The 25,905-nt window shown below is 41.4% G+C and overlaps 1 protein-coding gene across 4 annotated transcripts in view; it reads left to right on the top strand.

Annotated features, from left to right (window-relative positions):
* Tmem135 (transmembrane protein 135) overlaps positions 1 to 25,905 on the top strand; it is a 224,526-nt gene that overhangs the window by 46,717 nt on the left and 151,904 nt on the right. For 2 of the 4 annotated variants that reach the window (XM_026784262.1, XM_005357620.3), the window contains exon 1: positions 12,078 to 12,405. The exons of 1 other annotated variant lie outside the window; for it this stretch is intronic. Coding sequence is in view for 1 of the 3 variants with exons in the window: in XM_005357620.3 (XP_005357677.1) it covers positions 12,265 to 12,405 (141 nt within the window). In the remaining 2 variants the exon portion in view is untranslated. Of the gene's footprint in view, positions 1 to 12,077; positions 12,406 to 25,905 lie in introns of those variants that run through there. One more of the 4 variants, XM_026784263.1, reaches the window with a different exon arrangement.

The following is a 25,905-nucleotide window of genomic DNA, read 5'->3' as shown; positions in this document are numbered from 1 at the left end:
CACCTAGCTCTTTTCTGCTACACCACTGGCCAAAAAAGCTTTATTCATTAACCAATAAAAGGAAAACATAGACAGAAGGACTTCCCACACTATCCATGGGTGGATATGTGGGGAGGGGGGTGGCAGGAATCTCTTTTCCAAAATACTGAAGTAAGAAGGCTGCTGTCACGTGGTATTAGAGATGTGGTTCCTATGATATGAAACCTACAGCAGAAAGTGCCTAATTCTGTTCAGAAGGCTTCATAAAAATGTTATATTTGAGTTGGACCTTGAAAGGTGAAGAGAAAGTCACCAAAAGACAGGGGTAGGAACTAACTATTTCTCTGGCGCTCACTCTATGAGAAGATTGATGAAGTTTTACATGGGTGGAGACCAGGCCTCGTTCAATACTGTATTTATTGCTGGAGCTTGGCCAATCCTCACTACACATCAAGAGTTTAAAGAGGCTTGTTGGCCAATAGATTGAAAAGCTCCAGAGAGAAGCATCTGTGCAATAGCAAGACAAAGAACACGATGTGTTTTTCCCTCTAGACGGGAGATTATACGGTCAGGACCATTCGCTCCCGGAAAGGGAAGCAATGTGTCCCAAGAGAACTGAAGAAGAAAAGCATTACAGAAGAAACACATTGGCCTCCTAGTCTCAGCCCTGCTGTTAACCAGCTGAAAGGCTTTGAATAAATGCTTAGCCTATAGTGCTTTTGTTTTTCTCATTTGTAGAACACCCTTTGGTACATTAGTACAAGAAGAGTTGGGGACATTTAATAGGAAGGGAAAGAACATGGCACGAACCTCCCCCCAATTCCAATTTAATACATGCATTCCAGTTTTAAGATAGCACACTGTGTACATTCTGATGATTTCCTCACCAAAATTATAGTCCTTGAAGAAGCAGATTAATAGATGCTCAAAAACAAGAGCCAGTCCCCTTGGATCAGAAGCTGGCATGAAATAAGAAACCAAAGCTGGAAGCTTTGGTTCTTCCCATCACAGTGATGTGGACATGTGCATATACGACTGGAGTCTTCTAGATCTCTCTCGTCCTGTCAGAAATGGAAAACGATGGGAATGAAAACTGCCATGGAGGGCAATGCCAAGAGGTAAAGCAGCTGCAGAGGTTTTACTGGAAAACTAATGCAGTCATTTAAAACCCAGTTTGGGGACAGCCTACAGAATGAGAAAAGATCTTCACTAACCCCACATCAGACAGAGGTCTGATCTCCAAAATATACAAAGAAATCAAGAAATTGGTCACCAAAAGAACACATAATCCAATAGAAAAAAAATGGAGTACAGACCTAAACAGAACTCTCAACAGAGGAATCTAAAATGGCTGAAAGACACTTAAGGAAATGCTCAACATCCTTAGTCATCAGGGAAATGTAAAACATTCTGAGATTCTATCTTACACCTGTTAGAATGGCCAAGATCAAAAACCCTGATGACAACTTCTGCTGGAGAGGTTGTGGGGAAAAGGGAACACTTCTGCATTGCTGGTGGGAATGCAAGTTGCTACAACCCCTTTGGATGTCAGTGTGGCAATTTCTCAGAAAATTAGGAAATAACCTCCCTCAAGACTCAGTAATACCACTTTTGGGTATATATCCAAAGGATGCTCAATCGTGTCAAAGGACACAGGCTCAACCATGTTCATAGCAGCTTTGTTTCTCATAGCCAGAACCTGGAAACAACCTAAATGCCCCTCCACCAAAGAATGGAGAAAGAAAATGGGGTACATTTACACAATGGAGTACTACACAGCAGAAAAAAATGACATCTTGACTTTTACAGGAAAATGGATGGAGCTAGAAAACATTATTTTGAGTGAGGTAACCCAGGCACAGAAAGACAATTATCACATGTATTCACTCATAGGTGGTTTTTAAATAAAAACAAAGAAAACCAGCATACAAACCACAATCCCAAAGAACCTAGACAACAATGAGGACACTAAGAGAGACTTACATAGATCTAATCTACATGAGAAGTAGAAAAAGACAAGATCTCCTGAGTAAATTGGGAGCATGGGGACCTTGGGGGAGGTTTGAAGTGGGGGAGTGGATAGGCAGGGAGGGGAGCAGCAAAAAATGTAGAGCTCAATAAAAATCAATAAAAATTAAATAAAACCCAGGTTTGGGCTATGGATATCTTTGGAAGTATAGGGACCAATATAGATCTTTTCTCAGAATACTCCTTTGAAATGTATAAAGAGGAACACTTTGGATAATAAAAGAAATTGGTTCTGTAGTCAAAATAATACAATTTTTGTAATATCATAACAGCTGTAAATGATAAAATACCTGACAGATAACTGATGATTTTTTTAAAAGACATCTGTCATAATTGTAGCATGAATTGATCCGTGAACTCTACTGGCCATAATGTCAACAGACACTGGCAGTGCTTCTGTGATTATTGCCTTTGACCAAATGGTCAAAATATTCTCTCAGTTAGAAGCCAGAGAAAAAGAAACTGCTGTTTTTATTCTAGTGGGAGTGAAGTTGTGGTGAATTGACACCCAAAAGATTAGCAAAGAGTTTCTCTGGGTGTGTCCAGGTGTTTCCAGACACAGGTAGACTCTGAGGATTTGGAATTGATCTGTGGATCAATCCTGTGAGGGACTCCTGATATGAAAGCATTATTATGAGGTGGAAAGGCAGGAAGTAGGGGTGCTATTTGGCAGTTAAAGGGTTTGTTCTTAAGGCTACATTTTGTCTTTTCCAGTATACACCTCTCCTCCTCCCTTCCCCCTCCCTGCTTCCTCTCTGCCATGAGGCAAGACCCTCTGCTGCCTGGTATTTCTTCCACCATGATGCTGGGCCCGAGAACGTGGAGACAAGACCATGAAACCACGAGCCAAAATAAAACCTTCCTCCTTTAGTTGCTTATGTCAGGCATTCTGTCCCAGGGAAGATAAAGGAGAAATCAATAACACTGAATATCTATCCAATTTTGTATAAGAAAACAAATATTTTAAAAATGTGATGGGATTTCATTGTGAGCTTTAATTCTATACATAAGCAAATACTGTTAGCGTGAAGTGAAAAGGAAGTAAAATAGTGCCTTTTTTTTCTGTTTTACCTTTCTCACAGCAGCTCTGCTTTTAACTACTGCTCAGGCCATGGCCTAAGGGAATTCTGTTCCTCCAAACAATGGCTCTGTTAAGCCGCTAAAGACAGATTTATCTAAATCTCTATTGTTCTAATAAAACTTGAGATCGAAGACTAGAGTGAAAACCTGCGAGCTCAGAGAGTTAAAGTAGCAACTGGCTAGCTTTCTTTCTTAGCTGGTGTTCCGGAAACCTCTTTTCCTTCCACACTGCCCCAACCGAAAAAACCCAACTCTACACTCCTCCCTGCTATTCCCTGTCAACCAGTTGCTAACCCCTTCTCTAGGAGCTCAGGTTAATTTTATTTAATTAATGTAACTGCAACCTATCTTTACATAGTTAAACAAATGCACCATAAACACATGTAATACATCTTTGCCTAGTTATACAAATATTCTACAACATTTCCCCATTTTTTTGTCTAAAAAAGAAAGATCTTAACTTTAACACAGTAAAACTACATGCAATAAGAACAGTTATCAAGGGCTGGAGAGATGGCTCAGTGGTTAAGAGCACTGGCTGCTCTTCCAGAGGTCCTGAGTTCAATTCCCAGCAACCACATGGTGGCTCACAACCATCTGTAATGAGACCTGGCGCCCACCTCTGGCGTGTGGGCATACATGGAGGCAGAATGTTGTATACATAATAAATAAATCTTAAAAAAAAAGAACAGTTATCAAGTAAGAATTATATTTACAATATCCAGTCCCTTTGTATTTGTCAAATTTGGAGAAATTACTCTATTATCTATCCTTTCTTAATGAGTCCAAAGCTTTGTATCTAATTTATGTTCTATCATAATGAAAGAAAACTGTAATTATAACTATTTAGTCTTCAGATCCATCAAAGATCCCAGAAAGATACATAATATTAGCTGAATAAGCAGAAAGTACAGAGAAAACACATTCCAGAACTATAAAAGCGACAGAGACAACTGGTGTCCTGGACAATCCCCCAAGCTTCCTCTGCAAAACTGAGGCTACTGTCTCTAGCATCTAAGCCTAGGTATCTGGTAGAATTTTCTATGAAGCAGGAATTTTGGGGATCATCCAATCTTATCTTGGCAAAGTCCAGCCGTTGCTTTCCTTTGTGTTCTGCCTGTCCAATTCGGACAGTATACTGTCATCAGTAGAGACATAGACAGTTTCTTGCCCAAATGGCAAGCTTTGCGACATTGAAAACTAACTCCATATGGAGGTTCTTTGATACTCGATTGTTGCTGCCAGGAGTAGATGTGTCTTACTGTCATGAAAATCCCTATGTTAACAAAATATTTTAAATACCATATTCTATAGGTATCTGAAGTGTTTGAAGACCATTATCTATCTGAAATATTTCTGTTTGATCTTGAAGACATACTTAACATAACTACAAGTTTGATTGTTATAGATAACTAATTACTAACCTGTGTTTCTTAATTATCCTAAATGACTTCTAGCTTTCAAGGACTAGAGCTTTACCTTAGATTTTTAAATGAGTTACATAGGTATAATACCTTTAACATGAGTAGAAACATATATACAGTATGTTGTAACAAAATAACTTTAAATTTGTATCAATATACAAAAATTCCTTAAACAAGAGTAGAAACATATACAGTATAATAAATTAACCTTAAGTTTGCATCAATATACAAAAATACATACTAATGTAAAATATTTGAGATTAATAGTTGCTTTTTAGTTTAAGGTAGTTTCAATAATCTACCCTTTCACCCTATCATTTCTTTATCTATTTCTTTCAGAAAGAGATCCTTGAATCTAAAGTCCCTTCTTCAGTTTTTCCTCTTACCATGGCAAATAGCACTTTGCAAACAGCTCCCCCCCCCCAAATGATGATAGGCATCCATAACCCACCAAATGACCAAACCCACCCACCCTACTTCTTGGGAATGTGAGTGTTGTGTTCTTTAAATTCTTTCCTCTTGTCTGGGGTGACATTATATTTAGGGGACCCTGAGAAAATTGAGATATTGGTCAAGTCCTGGGAAAACTAGCTGTAACATTGGTTGTCCAGTGACTGTATAATGGGAAAATGCAATGCTTATCTGAAGTCCTGGCTAGAGTAGTTTGTAAGGTTGGACCCTCCCAGTTGGCAGCCTTGAAGTTGACCTGACTGAGCAGTTTGTAGTCAGAAACTGATCTTTGGGTGGTGTTTGTCAGCTTAATAGCATTACCGCAATCCAGGTGGAATCATCGTTGTGGGGCCCCATCGTCTCTTTAGAGACTTCAAAGGTCACTGTTAATAATGGTTATGGTTCACTGCAGAAAACTTAAACATTGTAAATGTCATATGCAGTAGATCTCAGAGAAGTTGAAGGACCACAGTCTATTAAGTATATCTCAGGTGCACAAACTTAATTCCTAGTTAGTTACCTGCTTCAAACTCAAATTCAAAATTGTGTACAAGAAGCTAGATGGAGCCTACTTCTAGAATTAGTTCTATGACCATTAATATCACAACAGGAAGAGTTTAAATATGAATGTATTTTATATATGTATAAATATTATAATTTTATTGCTAATATTTATACTTTAGTGATTAGTGACAATAGAAGTCCCAAATTTTGGGTTTCTTCTGTCCCATACCAGGTGGCTCTTCTGATGTGAAATAGAGATTTTGAATTTTCCTTTAATGGCATGCTTGGGTTTAGAGAGGGAGAGAGTCACACTCTAGTTCAAAAGCCAGCTTTGATTTTTTTAATTGAATTGGGATCACAAAAAGACCATTTATCTTTTTTTGTTTGTAAAGAGCAGCAGAAACAACTGTTTGCAAAATTTTATGAAATTTTATACTATTGAAAATGTACTATACCATTAGGCCAATTTTACTCTTTTTCTTGGGACATTTTTCTCGAAATAGTTCATCTTTCTTCAGATGACTTGTTTGTCCAGGGGTCTTTAGATGCCTTAGTTGGATCCTTTCATCCTCCTGGAAAGACAAAAACAATCCCCCGACCAACCCTAACTTTGGGGAGCTCCTTTTCTTTCAGATTATATCTTTGTTAAGACAAAATGTTTTGTGCCAACAGAAAAAGCATATCTTTTAGTAATAAAAATTATTATTTATTTATTTTTTATACCTGATCAATTGAAAGGCATTTGTTTGTCTTGTAGAAGGCTTTCCTGTCTGAATCTATACTTTGTCAATCTTGATGGTATCCATAGCTCTTCTTCTCCTGTGGAAACAAAAGCAAAACCTCTTCCCCAATGTAACACATATCCTGGTTTCCATTGAGGTTAACACATCTTTAAAATATATGGGATGATTCAATTCAGTAGTTTTTATTTCTATTTCCAATGTTTCTGTATAGCTGTTGTTCCTTTTTAATTAACATTTAAAAATTTAAAGTTAGTAAAGCATTCTGTGATGTATCTCTGGGGGATTTATTTACCCCTTTCTGTTTATTAAGCATACCTTTTAATGGGCCATTATATCTTTCTATAACTGCTATAACTGCTTGTCTTTTGGGGTTGTGTGGTATACCTGTAATATGCTTTATGTTATAATATGAGGAAAACTCATTTTACTAGAGACATATGTTAAGTCATTGTCAATCTTAATTTGTACAGATATTTTCATAATGACTTTCACTTCTAATAAATGTATAATTACAGAATCAGCCTTTTCAGAACTTAAAGCAGTGGCCCATTGAAATTCTGAATATGTATCTATGGTATAACACACATACTTTAATTTTCCACATTTTCCACAAATAAAACACATCCATTTGCCAAATTTCATTTCCTTGAGTACATTTTGGGTTACTTTCTGTAGGTAATGGACTTTGATTGTACAAAGAACAAGTAGGACATTGCCATATAATTTCTTTGGCTTGTTACCAAGTGATAAAGAAAAATCTTTCTTCAAATCTTTGCTCTTAACATGGTGTTTCTAATGAAATTCTAAATTTCTAGCACATTTCCTACCAATAACTGATTAATTTCTTCATTACCTTGTGCTAGAGGGCCTGGTAGACCTGTATGGGGTGTGATATGTTTATATATAACATATATTATATTATATTATATTACATTACATTATATTATACAAAGGATGATTTCTATTTCTGATTATTTGTTGTATTTGAATAAATAAAAAAGTTATTATAAGCTAATACTAATTAGGAGCACCCTGGCCTGTGCTAGTTTCTAGCCACAATGAAATGCTGATTTATACCAAAAAAATAAGAGAAGCAAAGATGAATTAGAAGTAGATTCTGCCTTCAATGAGCTAATCCCTTTTGGCTCTAATTCTATACTAAGACTTTTAGACATGTTCCTGAGTTACTCTGTCTCCTTAGGACACTGCTGGCCTCTGATGTATTTCTTCCATACACCCACTCTTATCTACTTTCTACTCCTTTTGTACTTTTCCTCTCAAAGAATAATCATAAATCATCAAAGTAGTATAGATACCGGGTGTGCTATAAAAGTATAGCTAAACACTGTCAGGTTGTTTGAGAGTAATTTTGGCAACTCTTGAAGGCTTGCTGTGAAGAAATTATCAGAGGCTGGGGAAAAAGGAATCCTGGTCACCTAGTAAAGTTTGGCAACATTGTTGCCCGTTAAAATGTGGAGAACAGAAACTCTGTTTTATGTACGTCTGCATTTGGTTAAAGAAGTTTCTAGGTAGAATATTGAAAGTATCAAATGGTTTTAAAATACCAAACATAAGTTTAGATAGAAAGCGAAGCACTATAAAGGAGCTTCTCAAAATTCTTAAGAATTTGAGGCAAATATCAAGAATCTAAGCACTTCCATTTTAAAAACAGACAACACCTGTTTTTCATCCCCTGCCTCTCTAGACGGTAAAAGGTTCTGAAATCAAAGCTTTCTTTAAGGAAAAGTTCAAATCCAGGTAGAGCTATATGGATCTTTGGATTCTTTGTTAAGGCTCTAGGGGTTTAGAGATTTTCTCCTCCCTGGGTCCTTTCAAGGCTGGACAGAGGGTTTCCAAGCCTATGAAAGGCATTCTCCACCCAACTCTCACCAAGTTAGAAGTGTTTGTTTCAGGAACTTTAGAGTATGTGGCTTTTTTTTTCTTTTTTGTCTTTTTGGCCATAGAAGGAGCTTCCAAATTTTAAAGAGACTTGCATTGACAGAATCACTGGCTGCTTGATCTGAAAGAGAATATTTCTCTCAGTAACGATCTTTTAATGTTTCTATGGGAAAATGTGTATTTAACCTTTTTAAGAGTGTCTCTTGTGGGTCAGGCTGGTTTGGCATTTATTATATAGCCAGGGAAGATGATCTGTCCTTGAGCTTCTGGTCCTCATGTCCCCTCCTCCTGAACACTGGGGTTGCAGGTGTACATTACCACATCCAGTTTGTGTGATGCTGGGGGTGGAACCCAAGGCCTAGTGCATGATGATCTAGCACTCCATCAACTGAGCCACAGCTTCCTGCATTTACATCTTAAAAGCAGAAAATGTTACTTTAAATAAAGTGGTGAGGGGAAGGGGTGCGAAGCTTTGTTAAAACAAATACTGTGCTATATGTAACTATTCTGAAAACTTTGTTTATTGCCAACAAAGTATAGGTGTACATTGAATATTGTAGCCATGAAGTAAAGGGGTCTGCTTAGTGTAAGCCATGATTTGTATCACTCTCTTGTCTGAATACATGTCTATAATGGCTTTATACAAATCTGAAAAAATTCATCATTGATAAATATGGACTTTGCATCTCATCTTATGGACATTCCCGTTCTTTTCCATTGACGCCTACAAAGGTAGACTACTACAAGAAACAACCATTTTCAACTCATGTCTTCAAGTCTTTGAATTCTACCAAAATAGTCAGAAAACACCTTTCCCCTATTTATTGTGCATCTTATTCGAAGAAATTCTGTTTCACCTTGCCGAAGAAGTCCAAGGCCTGAGGTGCTCCCTTCCTCCCCTTGTCCTCCTTCCCTCACTTTTTTTTTTTGAAAGAGAAACACTGAAGGCCCAATAAAGTATCAGTCAAACACTGTCATAATCTTCCCCCAAATAACAAATGATCCATGCAGAGGAAATGTTTACATCGATTTTAATGGCAGTGTAATGAGAAGCCTGCTTTGAAAACCAGTGTGTGACTATCAGCGGTTCTCAATCTGTGGGTCATGGCCCTTTGGGGGGTGTGTGTCAAATAACCCCTTCATAGGGGTTGCCTTAGACTACTGGAAAACACAGATATTTGTATTATGATTCATAACAGCTTTAAAATTATTGTTATGAAGTAGCAATGTAAATAAGTGCTTGGTTGGAGGTCACCACAACATGAGGAACTATATTAAGAGTTGCAACATGTATGACAGGGCATCTCTTGGGTATATTCCCAAGAGTGGGACAGTGAGGACTGCTGAGAACTCAAGAACAAGGGCAATGGGTTTTGATCCTACTGCACGTGCTGGCTTTGTGGGAGCCTAGGCAGTTTGGATGCTCACCTTACTAGACCTGGAAGAAGGTGGGAGGTCCTTGGACTTCCCACAGGGCAGGGAACCCTGACTACTCTTCCGGCTGATGAGGGAGGGGGAGTTGATTGGGGGAGGGGGAGGGAAATGGGAGGCGGTGGCGGGGAGGAGGCAGAAATCTTTACTAAATAAATAAAAATAAAAAAAAAAGAGTTGCAACATTAGGAGGGTTGAGAACCACTGAATGATTATATATATATTTTTTTTTTTCTTGGAGCCTATAAATTAAAAATGTAAACTACTGCACACAAATTTTGCCCAAGTTATTTTTATTATAAACTATAGAACCTGAATTGGTCAATGTTCTGTTTATGTGAAGAGGCACCGTGAACCATGACCTGATGTGAGATTTCCATCTTTATGCTGTGACTTCTATGGCAGCCTGTGGTAACACAAACCATAGATATCAACACAGACCACAACTGCAACAGGACCATGGAACTAGCCATGGCCCTTTGCAGCAAGTTGGACCTGGATGTCACCATGGCCTCCGTGGCAGCTCAGGTCACCCAGATCAGTATGGTCCCAGTGACAGCACAGCCCTTGGACATCAACATGGTCTCAGGTGGCTGGCTAGACCCTGGACTTCTGCATGGCCCTTGGTGGTAACAGGAGCTGTGATGTCATCTCAGACATGGCCCTAGACAGCATCTCAGGCCTGGATGATGGCCTCGGGTGACAGTATGGGCCACTCAGATCAGCATGTCCCTTAGACACCAACAAGGCCACAGGTTGTGACCCAGTCCCCGGTATCTGTGTGGATAGCTTGTTATTTATATTTAATATTTTACTTCAAATATTGAAGAAGAAGGGGAGGCTTATGTATAATTCACTTTATTTTTCTCATTTAAAGCTTTTCAGCATTTTCTTGAAGACCATCAGGTTTTCAGGAATAGATTATTGATGTTAGTAAGGCAGGCTTGCATATCTATTCCTGTAATGGCTAGGGCAAGTTTATACTGTGTGTTTCTCACCCACTTCCTTTCTGAGCTGGAGATCTTTGTAAATACTGTGATTTGTTGGCTCCATGCTAGCATTCTCTATTGGGAGGGAGGGTTATAACTTGAACAGCAGATCTTCAGGAAGATCTTGGACTTTGAACAGGATGTGGTAGCAATTGGGTATTTTCAGTTGTCTCTCTTAGGAAGAATGAGTCCAGATGTTTGTGTAGCCAGAGGCACAGCACGATGGCTGATACTATTAATTACCCTGGTATCTGTTGTGCCATTCTGTTCAGAGATACAGTCATCAGATGTTAGCTGCCATTTGCCCAAGCTGACATCCTGTTACTCAGTTAGGTGACTCATTTGTACCAGTCTATGGTAAAGTTTCTTTCTCTTTTCCTTTTTGGAAAAGGCAAGGTCTCATGATCCAGTCCTAGGCTGGCCTCAGATTCACTCTGTAGCTCAGGCTGGCCTTGAATTCCAGACCCTCCTGCTTAGCCTCCATGCACTGCCAGATACAGCCTGAGAAGTTTGCTGTCTTTCCCCCTCTCTCTGGCCATTTTGGTTAGCAAGTGGATGCCATGTTATCGAAGTGGTCATTTTATAATCACTGTAGCAATCAAAGCTGACAGCTCGCACTATACCCTGAGAAGAATCTGTGATGTTCTGTAACATAATATATATATATATATATATATATATAGTCAGGCATCCTTCAGACAACTCACACTTATTTTACCTGTGTGTTGTCTAATGTCAAGAATACTACTTTTTCGACAGCAGGAACACATCTTTTCCACACAAGTCTCTTCAGGGTATCAAACAGGGCTTGGGAAATTTTATTAGTTTAGTAAATATTATGGAAGGAACTGGATGGAGATGAGGGACCGACCCAGAGGTAATACATTAGAAGTCCAAAGAAAAGAGGCTATTATACGCAAAGAAACAGACACTAAGGAGCTAAATGGCAGGTGGTTTGTCAGGGTTATCAGTCTTAGGTCAAGTTCTCAGGCCAGTCAGGAGTACTATCTGCACCGTCGCTATCTCTGCTGTGTGCCACTTGGGTAATGAGGATTTGTCAAGGACCCTGTGGGTAGGACTGCTTTCATTAGGGTCTGGTAAGGCCTCACTACTGCCTTTCTGAATATGGTATGCATTTGAACACAGCCAAATGAGCATTTTCAAGGCTTTCCAGGCAAAACAGCACTTAGGTTTCGGTGGTTGAGCAAGTAGCGAGAACATTGAGGTTTTGTTGCAACCGCAGGCAGCCGTAGGTGAACACCTGGGAGAACCGGCACAACAGTGGAGCAAGCTTCTCCAGGCTGGTCCAATGGCGAACTTTTCTCCTCCATCTCCCAGCAAAGATACTGAATCCTTTTGTTCCACTACTCTCTTCCCTACTTGGCCGGCCTTTGAAAGGTCGCCCGCTGAGACAGCCAGGCTCTCGCTAGCGCGTCCCCGAGCCGCGCTAGCTAGGGAAGGCTGAAGGCGCTCACTTCCTCGGCGCATCCGCCCACCCGCGGGAGCGCGCACGCACCGCCCCTCCCCGCCTCCGCCGTGCGCGCCCCGCCCCCTCGCGCTGCCATACGCGGACCGGCCAACATCCGAGGACTCTGGCCCTGAGTAACCCCCTTGCGTGACCTTTCCGCACCCCGCACACCTCGGCCAGCTCGGCTCCGGTCCCGCCGTTGTGTGCCTGCCGCCCCCCGCCGAGCCCCGCGATCCCCTGACCACGCGCAGTCACCCCGGCCGCTCGTCATGGCGGCCCTCAGCAAGTCCATCCCTCATAACTGCTACGAGATCGGCCACACTTGGCACCCCTCCTGCCGGGTCTCCTTCCTGCAGATCACTTGGGGCGCCCTGGAAGAGTCCCTCAAGATCTACGCGCCCCTGTACCTGGTGAGCAGGGTCAGCTTGTGTGCAGGACGGGCCTCCCCTGGAGCATTGCTCGTGGGGCAGCTTTAGGGGTGGTGGGAGGCCGGGGCGGGGGTGGGGACGGAGAGTCCTCGGCGGAAGGAGGGGGAGGGGACCCCGAGGGCGAGCTGTCACCGGACGCCTGTTGCTAGGATGGAGATGTGCACCTAACTGGTAGGGTCAGAGTGCAGGACACTTGAGGACCTGGATCCAGGGACTTTGTGATGGATAGGTATTGGAGCATACTTAGTCAATGCATACCCAAGTTTCTCCTCAGCTCCCTTGACCTCTTCTTCGCGCCCCTTCCTCCTGTGAAAAAGGATATGTCCCCGTGGCCACAGATCTTGGCTCAGTTTGAGATGACAGAGCTGTGGCTTGAGGGTTTTTACTCTTTCGCAAGTGTGCAGAGTAGACTCCTGGTTTGAGATTTTGTGCGGTGATTTCGGAGTCATTGAAGGTGTTAGGAGATCTGATTTATGTCGTCGAGGTCATTTTCTTATACAAGTTTGCATGCAGGGAAGTTTATAGAGAGTATCTGGAAACCCACCTGTAACACTGAGAACTGGGAAAGAGCGCTGTTTCCTTCCGTCATTATCACATCCTTGGCATTAAAGATCGATTATTTGATCATTGAAGTTCACTGTCATTTTTTTTAATCTGTTGAAGTCTGTGTACTAAGAAGGTAGACACCCTATTTTCCATGTTTACTAGAAGTTTATTCAATATCCAATGGATGATACACTTTTTGTTGAAGTAATAATTTGGATCCATGACATCCTTGACAGTATGATTATGCCTGTAACTTAGAGAGACGTCTAATTAGTAACTATTGACAGAACACAGCAAGGGATAGTAACTGCCTCTGAGAGTGTAAAAGCCAACTTCCAGAGGTGCTTCCCCACCTTTATGTATTTCAAGAAAATCCCAGGGGTCATGGTAGAATGGGGTTTCCAATTCAGTAGGTCTCGGTGGGGCCTGGAGAGTAAATTTCTGATAAACTGTAAAGGAGTGTTGATACTGGGGACTGCCCCCTTTAGTAGGAAGGATCTGGAGGCCTGTAATAGAGTCTTATTTACATAAATCTATATCTTCATGTCCATTTTTCCCTCATACTGCTGCTGTTGGCTCCTCTATATGAATTGTGGACAGCCTATAATTTGTATTTATTACTATGTTATTATCATTTGGTGTTGCTGGGGTACTTAACCTGTTGTCTTGCACTGTCAAGACAAGAGTTCTACTGTTGAACTCTGCCCCAGTTTTTTTTTTTTTTTTAAACATCTACAAGTTCTTTGGGCTCTTGATCATCTGCACAAAATAACTGTTTCTAGGCCATGGGGTGAGGGGTAGCTTAGTGGTCCAGCCTTTGCTTAGCATGTGCCAGGTCCTGTGTTCTGACTGCTCGCCCTGTTCGACCACCTCTCATCCTTGACAAGACAAAGCAAAGCAAAACTAACCCAGGTAATGTGTTCCTAGGTTGTTCGTGACCTCAGCGATTAGGAATGAAAGGTGGGAAGGAGGTCGACACAATTCGATTTCTCCTGCGATCAACAGGATTATACCTTCATTCATTTGACGAGTATTTGTGGAAATGTCTGCGTTGTATCTACAGCACAGGCAATTCATCGGTCCTGTTCTGTGTTAGCACAGTTTAGGGAGGAAGCAGCTGGGGCAGAGATTCTCGGACTCTAGGAGAGAGGATCAGTGGGGATCAAGAAAGACTTGTTTTGCTATTGCATTTTCAGATACGCTTAAATACCGCTTCAGAACAAATTTCCTATCTCATGTGGCCTTATCGTTTTTTTACAGTTGTGTACTTCAAATTGTTGCTTATTGGTGGTTGTGAAATGAAATTAGTGAGAACTGACTAGTATTTTAAGTGAAACAGAGATTAGAAAATGTTAGCCCATCTCAGGCACTAAGGCTAAGGAGTGGAATTTTAGTCACACTGTACTTTTTGTAGGAGCTCTGTCGTTGATCTGGATTTGATCCCTTCTATCAGTTTCTTTATGAATGTTTGATTTCTATGTTTGTGGGTGTGAGAGTTGAGGTAGAAGAATGCACTGGTGATCTTTCATACATTTTGTATGTTGTTGATGTTTTATTATTTAAGGCAAGGACTTTTGACCTTGATCTTTGGATTCTCCAGCCTCTACCTCTCAGGTCCTGGGATTACAGGTGTGCACCTCCAAGCATTGTTTATACGGTGCTCCTGTCAAACTCAGCCTTATGCACACTAGGTAGGCACTCTACCCACTGAGTTCTATCCCCAGCTCCTAATGTGTCTTGAATATGTGTATTTTTCTTTCTCTCCTTCTTCAGTGGCTCTTGCTGCCCGTTAGAGTTGGTAGAGTTTGACTTCGGCCTTGAAAATAAGGTTGGACCTTGATTCGTGAACGTATGGGGGAGCTAATAGTGTGACTGGGGGGGGGGAGAAATCCAAGAGTTTTGTAAGAGAAAGAATGTGTTCAATGTACACAGCAAAAGGTTTTTATGCAGTTAGGTACTAGTTCCTGTTGAACAATCTGTGTTTGCGTCCTCATTCATTTCATCCTGCACAGCTGTGACGCCATCTGAAGACCATCCCCACTTCATGAATAAGAAATCAGAAAACCAGAGAGATTCATCTTGCTTCATAAGATTTTAGGGCAGTAGATAAAAGGGCAGGGTTATGGCCTTGTTTTGTGCTCCGGTATCTGACCAAAGGTCAGGCCAAAGGAACAATTTGTTTTTGTTTTATTTTACCTTTTTAGCCAAGGAGGTTACAGGAATACATGCTGCGTAAGGACGAGGAGTCCTGTGGCAGTTACTAGTTGAAGTTGGAAGGGTTGGGAGTTGTCTTTTCGACTGATGGTTCAGAGCATTATATGCCCATGGAATCCCACCTGTGTGTGCCTCACTAGCAGAGGGATCGAAGGAAAGTTAGATTGCCTTTGTTTCTGGCTTGCTAACAGAGCATTTGTTTGGACTTAGAGAAGAATGGCAGTAGGAATAGTAGCTGACATAGTAAGCCCCTAATGCAGTGGATTTGCTGTTGACGTATGTCCTCATGATGGCTGGATCTCCTGTTACAGCAGGTAGCTTTTATTCAGAACCAGCGCTGTTCGGAAGTTCTGAATGAGTGCATGTGTGAATGAATGGACTTTAGAATAGTCCAGGAGTAGGCTGGTATTTGGTATACTTGCCAGAGAAAATGAAAGGGCAGTTTTAGAGGCATCTCACTGGAAGAGTAAACAGGGCATGGGAACGGAGGATTTGGAGACGACACAATGACCTGCTAATATTTATAGGATTATAAATCATATTCTGGAACCTGTAAAATGAGCCTTACATTATTTCCCTTTCATTTGAAATACGAGTTAATCTAATGGATTCCGTAAATTCCTTGCATTATTCTCTTGTTCTGTGCATTTGCCCTCATGCTTCTTCTACTTTCTGCTTAAGATATTTTGAAATGTAGACTCACTGGTTTTATTCTGATGAACAATTTGTAATTCATTTATAAAGAAGTATAAAATGCCAATTTTGATTTGGTGATTAATAACAGTGGATTAATTGATAAAGAGAATGAAATGTTTCAGAAAGTTATTAGCTAATCACTTCATTAGAGTTCTGTGAAATCATACACAGTTCCCTATCATGAGAACTAGGCCATGTTAAATCCTGAAGTGATTTAAACCCCTAGTATTTCCCACGATTCACAAAGAATGGTTGTTAGTAAGAACTGTTATTCTCTATGTAAATATACATTGTCACAGATGAATTTATCTTAGAAAGTATGGAGCCCCTAAAGACAGACCCAGACTGAAAAGATGAGAGTCAACGTAGCTGGGAATGAAATTTTGATCCGCATCTGTTGTATCCGTAACTTCAAACACACACACACACACACACACACACACACACACACACACACACACACACACTTGTGTGTCTTAGCCTACTTTGTGATAGTGACATCTTCAAAATCTCCTGACACCAAGCCAACCCTGCCTTTTATTGAAGCAGCCTGCCTGCAGAGAGCTTTATTCTATTGTTCTCATTCCTCATCTTCAAATTTTTTTACTCCCTTTTTTCTTTTTTGTTAACATTCACAGATATGGGTTGAGGTTTTAGAGTCTTGGGAGTAGGATTGTGCTGCTGCAGATACCCTCACTGTACTGTTTTTCTTTCCTGTTTGTATCTGTGGGCTGAAGAAAAGACGGTATATTCTGTATTCTTTGTCTATTTTTAGCTTGGATAATATATCTAGAGAAGAGTGGGCTATTCAAGTTACCTAGTATTCTTGTATCAGGACATATCTAACTTTTCATGGCCTATTATTATTATTATCATTATCATCATATTCAAAATGGAAACCCCAACTCCCAACATTAAATGCCCACATCTTTACAATTTTATGTCCTGGTGAATTGTTCCCTTTATCAATATGTAGTGGCCTTTGCCTCTTCTGATTAATGCTGGCTTGAAGACTAGATCCTTAGGTATCAGAATCAGCTACACCAGCTTGGGTTTGGTTTATAGTGACATCATAGATTGATCCCTACTTTGACTCTCAGTCTGTGGCTGTCCTTTCCAAGAGGGGAATATTTCTCAGAGACAACAGGTTGTGCTATTATTATTATTATTATTACATCATCATCATCATCATCATTAACCCTGTCAACTGGTCTATAATTCTTTACTGGGGAGTTGAAGCCATTTACATTTAAAGTTACCACTGGGAAAGTTTTGCTGACCCAAATACTTTTGTTGGTTGCTTTTGTGATTGGTTGGATTGTTTGTTCTTTTCTTTATCTTGATGGTATTATGGGCTTGCTGTTTTACTGTGTTGGACATAATGGGTTCTTTCCTTGCTTTCATGAAATTTGCCCTCATATCTTTGTTAATTTCAAGAAGTAGTTTTGTTGGTGGGTATTTACTTTGAGGGCCTGAAATAGGTTGACCTGTCCTTTCCTCTTTTTTAGGGTTAGTAGTGGGGGATTTGATGTTCTCTGATTTGCATGCCTTTGTGTGTTAGCTGCTGTTCTTTGCTTGCAGCTTCAATGGTGTTTCCCTGTCCTGTCCACTTGCTGTTGATAATCTATTGTGGAGGGTTCTTCTCTTGTCATGTGTATTTAGCATATTGGTGTCTATTGTTTCTTTAGATTTTGGAAATATTGTGCTAGCCATGGAGTAGATTTGGTTTGCCGTTGGTTTTTATTACTCTCTTACCTTTTAGGATTCTTAGGTTTAGCATGTTGGTTTTATGTCAAAGTTCTTGGTTATTGTTATTGATAGTTGTATCACTACAAGGCTGTGGCCTACCAGTAGGCGTCTTTCTCCTTTGGCAGTTACATGATGTCCCCTTGACTCCGCCTACTCTATTTATCTCTGTTTAGATTTCCTGCCTGGCTGTACTCTGCTAAGTCATTGACCAAAACAGCTTTATTCATCAACCAATGAAAGCAATACATATAGAGAAGGACATCCCACATCAAAGAAAAGAAAGAGAAATTGTCTAATAATTGAAAAATATTATATATATTTATATATAATATATATTATAAAAAGTTATATAGTTTTATGAAGGAGAATAAAAGATAATATCATAAAAGCTGTCTAAAAACTGTGCTAACCTTATATTGGGGAAAAAGAGGGGGTGCATACGGGACCAAAAACAAAAGCTGTCTTGTTTATTGGAGAGGGTTCCTTCTGGGTCCTTCAGTGTTGAGGACTGTCGAGTGTAGTCAGGGGCAGGCTTGTATCAGTGGAACTTGTAGGGTCTTAACTGATGTGACTTACGCTGGTGTTTGAGCCTGTTTGGAGAAGCCACCAGAAGTACTCTTCCCTTTGTCCACCAGGAACTCCTGCTGCCCATGCTCAGCCTTGCTGTCTGTGAACGAGACTCTTGAGCGTGGCCAGTGTTCTAGGCGGGACTGTCCGGCATTGTGTGGGGAATCAGGGAGGAAAGCATCACATTGAGATCTGTACCGGCTGTCCTGTTTGCGTGCCTGCAAAACTCGCTATGCATTGATCATCCTGCTGGGCCTTCTGTTTTCTCCAGTTCCACAGCTCTGAGCCACACAACAGTTAGCTTGAACCAGAGGTTGATAGACTATCAGACTTCTGTCTCAGGGTTTTATATTCAAGAGCAATGGTCTCAACCTGTGAGTCATGGCCCCTTTGGGAGCTGCATATCAGATATCCGACATCTCGGATGTTTACATTACAGTTCTTAACAATAGCAAAATTACAATTATGAAGTAGTAACTAAATTGGGGGTCACCACACCATGAGGAACTGAATTGAAGGGTCACAGCATTAGGAAGGTTGAGAACTACTGTTGTAGAGTAACTCTAGAGTATGCTGAGCAGATGTTTCAGGCCTTAAGCATGAGGCTAACTTTTCCCATACATTCCACCACCTGGGCTTGTCCTGCGGCTGCCAGCGCTTTTTGGCTTGTCAGCATCCAGCCCTCTTGCCGTTCACACCTGTCTCCCCAGGCTTCCCTCACTGAGTGTGGTAGGTTAAGTTCAGCATTCCCAGATGGTCCTGTTCTCACGGTGCCAGGGTAAGTCAGTTTTAAACCATTGATTCCCTCCCAGATGGCACCTGGTCACACGTCACTGACCTGGGGGACCGCCTGCTCACTTCTGCGGAGGTCATCATCCCACCAAGACTGGGTTTACGATGTGCTTCCTGTGGGTTTGCCCTGTGGTCAGGACCCTGCAGCTCTTCTCTCTGGAGCTGCATAGGCTTCCTTTTGGATGGGGATGGTGCTTCGGCCTCTCCCACGGCCGGAGCTGAGTTCAGGCTGCTGCTTTCCAGACAGCGCCTTTCTTTCTCTCCGTATTTTTCAACTGACTCCTTCAATTTGGGAATTTTTGAAGCTCTTTCTTCTCTTTCTGAATCAGTTTGTTCCTTTTCTTTTTTTCTTGTTTTGACAATTCTCCTTCACTGGCTCACACATAGGTGGCCACTATTATTCATTTTACCCAAAGTCTTATACTATTCTTTGTACTAGTAATCTTTGTATTTTTACAATTTGTGAAAAGATTGATGCTCACTTAAAAGTTCATGTGTAATATTTAATACTCCTATGTATTTCATCACTTATACTAATAAAATATATAAAAATAGACTTTTAGAAATTACGTCTTAGGGCTGGAGAGATGGCTTAGCAGTTAAGAGCTGCTGCAGAGGACTCAAGCTCAGATCCCGGCATCCACATCTGGTCGTTTACAAGCACTTGTAACTCTAGCCCCAGGAGATCCAGTGCCTTCTTCTGGACTTCTCAGGCGCTGCACTCATGTGTACATAACCTCACACAGACACATGCAAACACGTGATTTCAAAAACCATTTTTTTTTTTTTTTAAATTTTGAATGTTAGCTGTCACTTTACATCTAAAGCAGATGGCGTTCCACACCGCCTACATGCACGGGAGACCATTGTAAACTGTAAGCCAAGGAAAGCACAGTCCACAGTCTGTTGTGGTATTTTCAAATGCTTCCTCACTCACTAGGAGTATTAATTCTGTGGTGTTCAGTCCCTAAGAAGGAAAAGTTGTTCATTAACCTTTTTGAGTTATCATTTTCCTAGGCAGCTTCCCTGGACTCCTGACCAGTGTGCCAGCTATCTATCCCCTTTGCCGAGTCAAAGTACATACCCTCCTTTGCACTTCGGGAAGGGATACTTTGACAGCTGCCTTTTCACTTTTAGATGCATAGGACTCTTCGGAGTGTGCCGTGCGTATTTAGTGTTTACTTGAACTGTAAAACCTAACAAATCTGTTATCATCTCATAAGCCTGTCCATGATAAAGTCGTTATCTTTAGGCCTTGAGTACAGATTTAGCTAAGAAGCTAAGAATTGGGATACCTAGGAATAAAACAGTTTATTGAGCATCCAGTTATTTGGCAAAAGGCCTGGAAATGACCATTTGTGAAGAAATCAGTGATATGGTTGGAAGTTTTAGAGCCATTGCCTTAGCCCAGTTTTTATAGAGAAGGAGAGCTACATGAATGCTTTGGAAATAGACTTTCGGATTATTTATGTATTTATTTCTAGGCAGGGGCTTACTCTGGCTGGCCTGGAGCTTAATTGTGTAGCTCACACTGACTTTGAACTCACAGGAACCCACGTATTTGTCTCTGGAGGGCTGGGATTAGCGGTGTGTGTCATCTCACTTGGCTGTAATAGACCTTTTAAAAAATTTAGAACAAAACTAACCAAGAATCCCCGAAGTCATTTAATAACTGAACCTGCTGAAAAATATCTGGTTGCTTATCTGAGCTCAGGAGATCATGGAGTTGTAAACTAACTTTGCTCGAGGTCTCATTTAGGGGTGTAAATAAGGGGCTTATTTTATCTCTGGCTCCTCATTGAGCAACTGAAACTTTCCTTGCTTTGTTACTATTTGTTTGGAAATGGAGTGGTGTCTTTGGTGTTTTTTTCATTTAAACGATGAACATATTTATTAATGTGCCTGTTTGAGTCCCTTGACCTTGTTTTCTGTGACTTCCTGTCCGTTGTGTGCACAGTGCGACCGCCAGCACACCGTTTCCAGTTGAGTGTCGAGGGCCGGCTATTGCATTAAACACTTTCTCAGTCCACCCTTTCCTTATCGGCTATGGAGCGTTGCTGGCCCCAGGTTTGAGGTTTACCCTTAGCTGTCCCATGGGTCAGGGATGGAATTAACACATGGCATTCATACTCTAAATGATGATGCAGTTGCCACTGCTTATGTTTTGGATCCAGCAAATTCTCAATAAAGCAGGTTATTTATTTGATTAAAAGAAGCTTGGAAGACCTTCAAGTCCCGGATGTTTTCAGTGCCAAAGTTATTTCCTTTTGTGTGGTCACTAGGAAATTCTCTTCAACTGAGTAAGAATGGCCTACCTGGAAAAGTTCATATTCTCCAAAACTAATCTATTTGGAAAAGAAAAGTACATTTTGGTAGCAGGACCCACCAGGAGTCCAGTGAGCGGAGTCCACACTTCGGCTGCACAGCGACTCATCGGGCCTGGTTCTGTACCCAGGATCCCTGGTGATGTCATTAGGGTGCAGATTGTTTAAAGCTGTTAAGTAGTTGTAGCTATCAGCTGCTGTAGACTGATGTCTAGACTCCATCCAGACATCTCAATCTCCCTGCCTATATGAACTCGGGGCTTTAGGTATGCAAGGCCGGCGCATTACTACTGAGCTCCGTCCCCATGTCAGCTCACAAATTGGTTGTTAATCAAGACATTTCTGAGAATATCTGTGGTTTCTTCCATTCCACTTGTTTGTCTTTCTGCATGTGAACTCTGAGTTTGCTTGCGTCCACTTTGAGGGTTCAGTTCATTCATTCACATCGTTATTCCTGGTGTTCTTACTGGACAAACAGGAACAAAACATAGATAGCATCTGTTTCTCATCTGAGTTAAGGGCTTTATCAAAAAGGGCCTTGCTAGACCGTTATTAGAAGGATGTAACAGTAGGGTGTCAGTCTGTAGGGTACTGGTTAAAGTTGCAGTCTTGCATAGCATGCTGCCTGGTAACAGCTGACGCGACACTACTGTTTCCAGTGTTGTCCCTGCAGCGCCACGACGTTACCACTCAGCTTGTGAGGGTCATGGGTCCCGGGCTTGCCCTGAATCTTAATTCTTGGTCACGTTTGTCTCAGTAGTGTATCTTAGGCATGTTTCCAGGCTGTCTTTAAAGGTTCCCTTCCCTTCTCTATCAATTTGAAAGTGGAGGACAGGGAGGATAGTAGAGGTGAGCAGTGGGAGGTTTAATGATCACCATTACAGCTTGATGTATGATTTTCTTGTACGATAAAAAGTCAGGGTAAACTTTGAAGATCTTCCCCCCCCACACACTGTTAATGAGTTGCCCTAGTTTTTAGGTTAATTTTTACTCATTTTATTACATATATTTGGTGCGTACGTGCATGTATACCTACATGTGCATGCGTGTACATGTGTGCGTGTGTCTGTGCATGTGTATGTTTGTCTGTCTGTCTGCTGTCTGTGTGCCATGGCATTTGTGTGGCGGTCAGAGAAGAACTTGTGGGAATTGTTCCTTTCCTTTCACTCTATGTACTCATGGGGTTGGACTTGGGTCACCAGGCCTGGTAGTGAGGACTGCTGAGCCATCTCTTTGGCCCTTACTTGGTTTTTAAAATAAGGCTGGTTATCTTTATCTGATGAGACTGCACAGTGCGGTGCATTGGCTGTAAGTTATGTGATCTGAGTGTTTTTTCTCTCTGTGATAGTGTGAGTACCACCTATATAAATAGAGAGTAATCACACTTTCACTCCTTCGTGGCTTTCTGTGGGACACTTGAGAAATACTGTGTAATTGATATCTTTGAAAACTGTAAAGAGATGTGTAAATATATGTGGTACTTGGTTTGTCCTATTCTTTTGAGCCATTTAAATTAGACTTTTATAGCTTATAATTTTAACCTTACAAATAGTAATGTTTTAAGCAATTCAGATGCATTGTGCCTCTTAAAGGGCAGAGTTGTGTATGTGTTGTGTGTGTGTGTATACATGTATTTGGCCTTCTTTATCAATGAATCTGTGGCTGGGATTCTGTCAAATGTGGATTGAAAATACAGTTGCATGCTGTAGAGGACATTTCGGTCAGCAAGACCATGTGTACGACAACATAGACCATGGGACTCTGTGAAAGTGTCTTCTCTACTTCGCAGGAGGGTATTCAACTAGGGACAAAATATGTGGATCTCTGGAACATTTAAGTTCCAAACTGTTTCATTTATATCGGGCACCCAAAGGCTTATGTCCTCACAGAGCAAAATGTATTCAGGCTGTCTCTGAGAGTTCCTTCAGTGTTAACTGCCCTGCGATTGCTGGGAAGTCTAAAGTCCAAAGTTTCCTCTGAGGTTCAATGCATCAACTATGAACCTCTACAGAAATGTAGAAAACAAGATTGCTTCCAAGATACACAGAGTAAACATTCCTATTCCAAAAGGGAGGTATTCAGGAATAAAAAGCAGGGATTAGATCACAGCAAGACTAGATCCCAGCATGGCGAACTCCCCATCTTAGCTCTGTATCTCACATCTGGTATCTGTCCTGGTTAGCTAATTTTCAAACAACAAAGATTATTGTAACAGTTTTGGGACTCTCACCCTGTAGTTGCATGGTCCTGTTGCCTTGGGGCCTCTGGATAGGCAGGAGAGACTCTCTCTAGGGCTTGGATGGCTTCACCCTCACGGCCATTCTGGCTGCAGTCCATTAGGCTGCTCTCTTAGGCTGTCTTGCTCTGTGCAGCTTTTCTTGATAGATATGCTATGTTCCAGGTACTCCATCTTCCTGGAGCCTCCATGGCTTCACACATCGCCCCACACGGGACTCTGTTAGAGAAATGGCTGTAGTTCTGGCTGCCTGGCTTCCAGGAATTTCCTTTGAATCTTTGTGACTCCACAATTCTTGTATTTTGCATGTCCGAAGACTCAGCATAATGGCAACACTGTGGTCTGCTGCTAGCCCAAGCTATACTTGTGCCCATTTGTTCTTGATCCGTAGCTGGCTCTGCATTCATGCTAGTGGCACACACGACAGTTCCCAGGCCATTCTGACCGATCATGGTGTCAACTAAAAGTCCTTGAAACAGACTTCTGTGTGCTCTCCTTTGAACCTGTGATGGCATGGGTGGTGTCCTGCTTATTTCTGAGCTGTTCTCAAGGTATTTTCATCCTGTTTTCCCAGATACAAAGTGCTTCATTTCTTTATAAAAAATTTTAAAACAAGTAAAAAAAAATTCTATTCTATATGTATAGTGTTTGGCCTTCATGTATGTCTGTGCACCATGTGTGTGCAATACCTGTGGAGGCCAGAGAACGCATGGTGTCAGATTCTTTAGAAGCAGAGTTACAGACCATTGTGAGCTGAGAAAAGGATGTTGGACATGAAACCTGGGTCCTCCGGAAGAGCAGCAAGTGGCCTTACCTGCTAAGCCATCTCTGCAGCTCCTACTTGGCTTTTTTAGTATTTTTAGTCTCCTCAGCAATTGCACCCTGTCCGGTAGCATCTTTAAACTCTTTCCCCCCTAAGCCGAGAGTATTCAAATCTTTCTCCTTTGCCTTTTGCTCCCAGCTCTTATTGAAAGTCTGGCTAACCATAGCTATTATTACCCGTGCTGTTGTGCAGATGCTGTGCTGCCTTGAGACTCCCCTATAACCTAGCTTATCACCTCAAATCTCTGCTCTCCACAAAGTCTCAGGCATGAGCACAGTGTAGCCATTCCTTGCTTTCCTTTTTTTTCTCTTTTGTTGTGGTGTCATAAGGTCAGCACACAGTCATTTCCAGCAGTCTTTGTTCCTACCTGAAACTTCATCTGCACGGACTTCACCACCTCTGTTTCTGTCAGGGAGTGTTTTCCCTGCCCCACAGAATCAACTACTGTTTCTTGCTTACAGCATTCTCGGCCTTGTCTCACCTATACCTGCTAATTCTTTGCTCAGATTCTTCCAACACATCAGTTCCACAACCCTGTTCACATTGTCTAGGCATGGACACAGTTCCAACCCGACAGTTTTGTAACAAAATGCGTACGTCAGTTAGTATAAGAAGAGGAACCACTTATTTTGTTTCCTGATTTTGGAGGTGTCTGTGCATCGCTGACTTGGCTGTGTTGAACTTGGAGCTCTAAATGGGCAGCAGATACATCATTGTGGTTGCATGTGTCAAAAGATGCAGTCTTATCTGATGGCAGTAGGAAGCAAGAAGGAGATTGCAGGGGACTATCTCCTATGTTCCATTCAAAAGCATACCTGAGTGGCCTAACACCTTTGACTGGCTCTCATCTTTTAATGTTCCCATGCTCCCCAAATCTGCCACAGGCTGGGCACCAAACCCATATTTTTGGAGGACATTTAAGACACTATAGTAATTTAATACAAATACAGTATAGTTGTATTTGCCACTTTCTTTAAAGCAGTTTCTTTTCAATAATGGACAGTTTTACCTCCTAAGAGATTTTTGGAAATGTCTGCAGATCATTTTGGTTGTCAAGAAAAGGGATGCTGTTGGCATCTTGTCCCATTAGGAAGGTGGATGCAGGGATAGTATTAATCTTATACAGGATAGCTCTTAAAACATCAGATTGGCTCCAAATATCAGTAGTGTTGAGTTGTTGGGAGGTTTTGCTTTAAAAAATTCCCTATTTCTTAGTGATTACTTTAAGAGTAGATACAGTGGTGCACGTGTTTAATCCCAGGTGGGTCTCTGTGAGCTCAAGGCCAACTTGGTCTACAAGAGCTCTTTCCAAGACAGGCTACAAAGCTACAGAGTAACCCGTCTCGGAAAACCAAACCAAATCAAAACAAAACAAAAAAGCAAAACAAAACAAAAAACAAAGCCGGGCGGTGGTGGCGCACGCCTTTAATCCTAGCACTTGGGAGGCAAAGGCAGGCGGATCTCTGTGAGTTCGAGACCAGCCTGGTCTACAAGAGCTAGTTCCAGGACAGGCTCCAAAACCACAGAGAAACCCT

This window comes from Microtus ochrogaster, chromosome 22 (assembly GCF_000317375.1).
Source record: "Microtus ochrogaster isolate Prairie Vole_2 chromosome 22, MicOch1.0, whole genome shotgun sequence".
Classification (NCBI taxonomy): domain Eukaryota; kingdom Metazoa; phylum Chordata; class Mammalia; order Rodentia; family Cricetidae; genus Microtus; species Microtus ochrogaster.
The sequence above is the reverse complement of the archived record's forward strand: the minus strand, read 5'-3'. Positions and strand labels throughout refer to the sequence as shown.